This window comes from Elephantulus edwardii, unplaced genomic scaffold (genome assembly GCF_000299155.1).
Source record: "Elephantulus edwardii isolate Elephantulus edwardi_28Jun2011 unplaced genomic scaffold, EleEdw1.0 scaffold00012, whole genome shotgun sequence".
Lineage (NCBI taxonomy): Eukaryota > Metazoa > Chordata > Mammalia > Macroscelidea > Macroscelididae > Elephantulus > Elephantulus edwardii.
Window position 1 is genome coordinate 29,867,709 of NW_006399762.1, and position 7,424 is coordinate 29,875,132.

The window sequence follows — 7,424 nt, forward strand, 5'->3', positions numbered from 1 at the left end:
CCTCAGTCTTCTCTTCTCCAGGCTGAATAATCCCAGTTCCTTTAACTTTTCATCATAGATCTTTTTTTCCAACCCTTTTATCATCTTTGTGATTCCTGGCAAAAACAGTAGAAAATATTTTGGTTACTTGAGGTGAAATGGGAAAAAAAATTCCTCAGGATTGAGTTGCCTTTAACAAGTATTTAAAAATAAAAAAGAAAGAAAATAAAACATGCAGAGAGGAAACCGAGTTTCAGGTTCATGGACCTTATTACTTCAATATCATCTGCTCTGGTAACGTATGTAAATCCTATTCCAACATCGAATGCCTCAAAGTATAAGACTTCCTTTTTATCTTAACCTGACATGATAGCACATAAATTATTAACTAGATTTGCCTAAATGTATATTGATCAAAATTAGTAGTTAAAAAATTATTCCAATGGTGTGCCCTTGGCCTGTTTCCACACACAGAATCACCTCTATAAAACAATAAAAATGTTTATAATGCATCTTACAGAGAGAGGCACATAAATTGTAAAAACTGTTGGTTGAAATTGTAACATAAAATAGGAAAGACTGCTTGTATTAATTATAGTTTCTGGTCTACCTGAATGGCTTACTTTTATAGAGACTTTTTCTAAAAAAAATCATTCCACAATCACAACCCGAAACTTAATTTTTTTTCTTGATTCCAATGTATAGTCATGAAACTGAATGATATTTCACTACGTATTTTTTAACTCAAAGATCATAAGCTGCCTTTTACCTTGCAACTAGAGTCTTTAAATATTAGGAACATGTAAATACTTAATATCCATAACACATTTTCACAAAGTACACTACTACTAACAAGGGATTTAGTGCCCATTCTACACAATTGCAAATAAAATAGAAATATACTAAATAAGGTAATAATAAATGCATCTTGGTATGTTACACACCCTTCTTTTATAAAGTAAATGGCAGAAGTCAGAGTTCAGGCCCAAGCCAGAATGAACTTAAAATGTAGAGAATAGACCAATTTCACAAGCACATTATATATCATATCTTAAAGAGAGTCAATACTACTCATCAATACTAATCTGGTACAACACTGAACAGATAAGAGGATGTGGCCATTTGCACAGAAGATTTCTTTTGAAAACTTCTCCCGTAATTTTCCCTAAGGAGCACCTTATGACCAGAGTGAAAGGTAGTCAGGATTACACATACGAAAACAACACAGGATGGGAGGGAACACTGAACAAAGGCTGGGATGTGTTTACAGATGCCCCTTATATGTCCAGGAAGGTTTAACTGTTCATTGGGATTGCACAAAACCAGGCCAACAAGATGTGAGTCACCAACCAGACTCCCTCCTGACCCACTCTTCTCCTAGGCCTGGTAAGAATGAGGAGAGGAGAGGAGGTGAGAATTGGAAAAAGAAGAGAGAGAGCAACATAGGAGTTCACTGCTAGTTCTGGAGTTGCAAGGGTTCTTCAGAGCAGTGGCCTTTTTTCAAGCTCACATCATCCAATCCAATCTCCCCAGTGTGACCACGCCTCTTTTCACCTTTGAAGATGACCTAGGGAGAGAATGCATACACCAGTCAAGCTCCTCCACCCCTTCCCAATGTCCACTCAAGGAGCAAACCTTCTGTAACAGCTAACTATTAAACTTCTCTTCAGAAGGAAAAACTCAAACACAGATTCCACTATTACTGAAAAAAAGGACTCACTTTTTAGAAGTTTAAATCACCAATTCTTGGTCATTCCACATTGCTCAGAACAAGTTACTTTTTAAAAACCCACTCAGAATGCCTTAATTTAAGAACGTTTTTTGTAGTGGACACTTGTGCCAAAGATTACTGTCACCAAGGTTAAAAGTCAGAAGCGTGTGATGGAAACTAAAAGTGCAGAAATTAAAAGCCAAATAATTGGAAGATCATAATTATGCAGCCTGTCTTTGATGTTCTTCTTTTGAATTAATAGGAAACTCCCAAAGAACCCAAGCACAATAATCAAATAACAATATTTTATCTATATAAAAAGCAAAAATTTTTACTAGTGTTCTATTTTATCTGTGATAAAGGAGTGCTGGTGGCCTAGTAGTAAGGACTTGTGTTGCCAACCCTAAGAAAGGCAGTTCAAATCCACCAGCTGCTCAGTGGGAGAAAGATGAGCTATCTCCACCTGTGTGATTTATAGCCTCTGAAAACCTGCTGGAAGGTCGACTATGAGTTGGTTTCATAGAGCATCCCTGCTTCTCTAAGAGAGGGGAGACCTTTCAATATCATGATTTGAAATCATTTACTATTTTGTTTTATTTCCACAAGATATAAATGGTAATTAAAAAATCCAAGGGGGAAAAAAATCAGAGTAAAGCAAAATCCAAAACCCACTTCTAAAGGCTGTACTAACAGTCTCCAGCTTCTTTCTAAAACAGTTTCTAAAGATTGTATTTATAGAATCTTCTAACAAAGATGCTTAAAAATCAACATAAAGATGACCTTTGCCTTGATCCAAATACAGTCACCGTCTTTCATGGATTTACAGACCATTTATCTTGCTACTTGATTAACTTGAATACAATTTATATATTTCAGTGGAAGCTTTGAACACACCCTGTCCTGAATAGAATACTGCTTCCCATGGGTATTGTGTTGGGTTCCCACCCAAGGCTGCTTAACTATGATCTCTGAGGTCAAGGAAAAGAAAACAGAATTTTAAAGAAACAATCCAGAGAAGAAATACAAAGCACTTTCAGAGTAAAGCATAGAAGTACAAATCTGAAATATAAAAAAACTGAAGATGAAGGGAAATAGATATGGTTAGGCTCATCACTCTTCCCCTTTCAAGTTTTTGTTTTTGTCTCCCACTTACTCTATTCCAAAACTGTTGTTTTCCATTGAAAAAAAAAGAGAAGCCTTGCCTGGATAAGTGAGGAGAGGAGAGGCAGATTGCAGTGAAAAAGGATAAAGGAGCAGAAAGGAATTACAGAGAGCAGCAATGAATGAAGTCATGATACCCATACACTAAAAAAAACCCAAACAAAGAGTCAACCCAAACCTTTGTCTGACTGAATTAATGAAGAGACCAGGCTTCTTCAAGTTCAGATCCCAGAGTTTTCCTATGAAAGGAAAACTCCCAGGCTCTGCCTCCTTCGAGGTTCTACTTACGCTCTTGACGTCAGCCCCTCGCAAGGTGATCTGGGTTTGCCTCCAGCCATGGCCACCATTTCTTCCCCAGAGGGCTGCTCCATGGGCACCATGTTTTCTCACAAACACCTGGAGTGTGCCGGAGTGCAGCCCAGTCACCTTGTGCCTGAACGACAGACACAGGTCCCCTGATTGCATGAGGTGGCCGAGAGGTAGTACCAAGCGAGCAGCTTTTCCCCCTGGGCCTTTGGCTGCTGGGATTGTCAGATACTGTCCACCTGCAATGGTAAAAGCAGGGCTGTTTGTGTACATGCCAACACCCCTTTCTTGCACAAACAGCATGGATAGGACTTTTACATGTTTTTGTGTTAATAAACAGCAGATATGAGCCATTTGTAAAGGCAAACATTTTGAGATTATTTTAAAGAACTCATTCTCTGGTCTAGTATTTACATCTATATATCTAGTAAACTATCTAGTATCTATATCATTTATATCTAGTAACTAAAATGAATGACTAGTCCCATGATCATAAAGATGGGCATCTACAAATATATGCACACTCATCCCTTTCTGAGCCTCACCAATTTATGGTTGTGCTTTCCAAAACCCCAGACTAAGCTGGCTGAGTGGTTAGCCTAATGTGACCCTAAATTGCCAGCAAGAATTTTCTATGTGGAAAATTAACCTCTAGGCAAGAAATGTAATGTTGATTTATCTCTCCTCCTTCTGTCTTTTGGAAATCTTGACTAAGAGCACTCTTTTTATAAAAAACCCAAAACAACATTAATTCCCTATGCTTTTCACATTAGTATATAACTAATCTAGGAGTACGCAGAAGTGTTCTTACGTAAAATATGAATTCCACTGTATTTCCTTGGAGTTATAACTTAATTTGGAGCTAAGGACCTTAAAACACCTCTATATTAAAAGGAAATTCATAGCTATGACTGTGTGTGTATAGACACACACACATATGAACACACACATATATGTTGTTGCTGTTGTGTTGTCAATTTAGCTCAGATTCATAGTGATCCATGGACAACAGATCTGACCTTGCCCTATCCTGCCCTATTCTCACAATCTGCACCAAGTTCATGTCCATTGTGGTAGTCATTGTGTCAATCCATCCCATTGAAGGTCTTTCTATTTCACTGATCCTCTACCTTTTCCAGCAAGATGTCTTTTTTTCCCAAGGCCTGGCCTCTCCTGACAAGATGTCCAATGTGTGTGAGATAAAGTTTCACCGTCTTTGCCTCTAAGGAGCACTGTCATTATACTTCCTCGAGATAGACTTGTTTGTTCTTTTGGCAGTCGATTGTATATTTAATACTCTTCACCAACATCACAATTCAAAGGCTTCAATTCTTTTTCAGAGTTCCTTATTCACTGTCCAACTTTTAGATGCATTGTGTGTGTGCAGCACACATTCTAACAGATAAACAAGCATAAAATACCAACAAACATTTTAACTATGGATTGGCCACTCTGATGATGCCCTGGATTCTTAGGGTTGCAAAGTTTGTTCCTTTCTGTTAAGGGAACTGTAATGATAATAATAGACTTTGAATAGCAGCAAAGTAGGAGATACTGCTTTTCAAGAGAGAGAAAGTTGGCCAGCTCTGGTGGTCTAGTGTCAAGAAGCTGCATTGCAATCCCAGAGCTGCATGGTCCAAATCCACCAGATGCTCTGCTGAAGAAGGTGGAACAATCGCCTTTTGTACCAGTCAGATCTGATTTGACAGTACATACATTAAAAAAAAAAGAGAGAAAGAAAGTTGCAAGTAGTATTTTTAAAACTCATCTCCTAAACAAATGAGGGTTAAGTTAGCCTCCAAAACTGTTTTACAGAAGCCAACCTGACGAGTGTACTGTGTTTTGTCAGGGCGCTCTAGTAGCCTAGTGGCAAGAAGTCGCACTGTAATCCCAAAGGCACACTGTTCGAATCCACTAGATGCTCCATTGGAGAAGGAGGAAAGTTTCCTCCTGTACTAGTCAGATCTGATTGCATGGTACACAACAAGAAAAAAAAAAAGAAATAAAACGAGTGTACTGTGTTTCAATACTGTTTTGTCGCCTGGAAAACATGACTAAAAAGCTGAGCACATGTGTCTGTGTTGGTTGGAACCTAAAAATGTTCACTTAAATGACAAATTGTCATCTCTCTCTTATGCTTAATCTGTGTAAAACATTATAGCATTTGGAGTATCTATTTTTTTTTTAAAGCACATTCTCTACATAGCCAGGACTTAGGTAGCTTTCATATGATCTAAAGGTGATGTTTGTACTTTATTCTGTGCCACATGCTTTAAATGCAAAGTCTCATTTAAATCTCTCAAATAAGTGATTAAAAGGAAAAGAAAAAAGTGATCAATCCTTTTACAACTTTTAATGGCCTTTGAAGTCAACACTATTGCTATTCTTGTTTTGCTTTGGAAAGTCACACTACTTGTTGAGCTGCTAACTGAAAGGTGAGTAGCCAAATAATGGCTTGAGTTTCAAACTGCTTGATCCCTAAATAACACTTACAATGGATACGAGTGTCTCTTCTTCACAAACCAACGATTCCTAAAAGCTACTCCGTATACTGCCTGGCATATGGTATATATTTAAGATTACTGGATAAATGAATGATACTCTAAGGATACAGCAAAAACTGCAAAGAAACTTGAATACACAAATACACAATTTCCTACTCTCATGTCTCCTTCTAAGTTAAATAAACCAGTATTTAGGGACAAAACACATACATGAAATTTAAATATCTCTCCATAAGTCAGCTTTTGAATCATCTCAGGTATTCCAGGTAAGACTAAGATAATAGAAGGTTATTATTGTTAACCTCCAATTAAAAAAAGTGGGGATTTCTCTTAAGTCCCTATGGAATGTACACCAATATTATGAGCCAGACAGTGTTTGCTAACGAGACAGGTTAGCAAACTAAGGCATCCAAATAAAAAGTTTCAAATTAACCTATTGTGAAGGTATGTAAAACTCTAAGTTTAAAACATAATAAATGGGACTAAAATCATTCTCCTCTGTTCTGTGAGCACTGTGTGTGTGTGTGTCTGTGTATGAATCACGAAAAATGCTTTGACAATGTAATTTTTTTAAATGCTCTAAACTGAGAATAGTAGCTAAAGTAAAAAAAAAAAAAGGTTCAACATCCTTAAATAAGCCACCCATTTTTAAAATGTACTTCTGATTCCAAAACAGTGGTTTAAAAATAAAACTATTTTTTAAATTTTCACATAAAGCATCACAACTATTGAAACATCTTTTAAATACTAAAGCCATAAGTCGGACTCATTATCTGAGTTGATTCAAATTGATAGCTATAAAGTTGATTCAAATTGATAGTGGTCCCAGAAAATAGAGTACAAATGCCCCGTGGGATTTCCCACCCTGCAAATATACCTCCCAAAAGCAGCTGGTGAGTTTGAACCATTGAACTGTTTTAGCAGCTGAACACTTAGCCACCAAGTCACGAAAAGATATTGGAGAATATTTTACCAGAAATATAATTTTAAAAATTATCATTTACTTATTTTTAATTGTATACTTGTTGGAACCTTTTTCAATAACAAATAACAAAAATTCGATTACTTTAATCAGTTAGCTGAATGTTCACAGAATCATATAAGGGATTTCACGACTAGTAAGGAAAAAATGCAGGTAGAACTAGAATTACTATTATTTGTTGACATTCATGTCTTGAATGCCAATAGTTTAATATTTTCTAAAAAAGACATAAACATACCCATTAAAGAAAATAGAAAAGTATAAATAAAATGTGAATAAATCATATCAAATACCAGAGAAAATTTCAGTTACCATTTTCACTTCTGAACTTTTTTTACTGCATAAATATAAGCGTACATATGCACATGAATAGATATATTTTTTTAAAAATCTATACTCTCAACATATTTTGTATATATATATGGAGTTATATGCACTGTCCCTCCACACTCCCAGGCATGATGTCCTTTTCCAAGGCCTGATCCTGCCTTGCAACATGCCCAAAGTATGTCAGATGGAACTTCAGAATCCTTGCCTCCAAGGAGCAGCCTGGTTTCACCCTCTCTGGGATAAACCTGTTTGTTCTCTTAACAGTCCATGGTATATTCAGTACTCTTCAGTGCAAGAGAGGAAGACTCTCAATGAGATGGTATATTCAGTACTCCACAGTGCAAGAGAGGAAGACCCTCAATGAGATGGATTGACTCACTGACTGGGGTTATGGGGGTAGGTATGTCAGAGATAATAAAGTTGGCTCAGGATAGAGTAGGGTTCAGAGCTG

General features: G+C 36.8%; 1 protein-coding gene across 4 annotated transcripts in view; it reads right to left on the reverse strand.

Moving 5' to 3' along the window:
* Positions 1 to 949: 949 nt before the first annotated feature.
* NPNT (nephronectin) overlaps positions 950 to 7,424 on the reverse strand; it is a 111,164-nt gene continuing 104,689 nt past the window's right edge. The window contains exons 11-12 of one of the 4 annotated variants that reach the window (XM_006881115.1): positions 3,140 to 3,396; positions 950 to 1,546 (exon numbers count right to left, since the gene is read on the reverse strand). In XM_006881115.1, coding sequence (XP_006881177.1) covers positions 1,436 to 1,546; positions 3,140 to 3,396 — 368 coding nt within the window. In that variant the 3' untranslated portion in view covers positions 950 to 1,435. The remainder of the gene's footprint in view (positions 1,547 to 3,139; positions 3,397 to 7,424) is intronic. The other 3 variants (XM_006881112.1, XM_006881113.1, XM_006881114.1) reach the window with 3 other exon arrangements.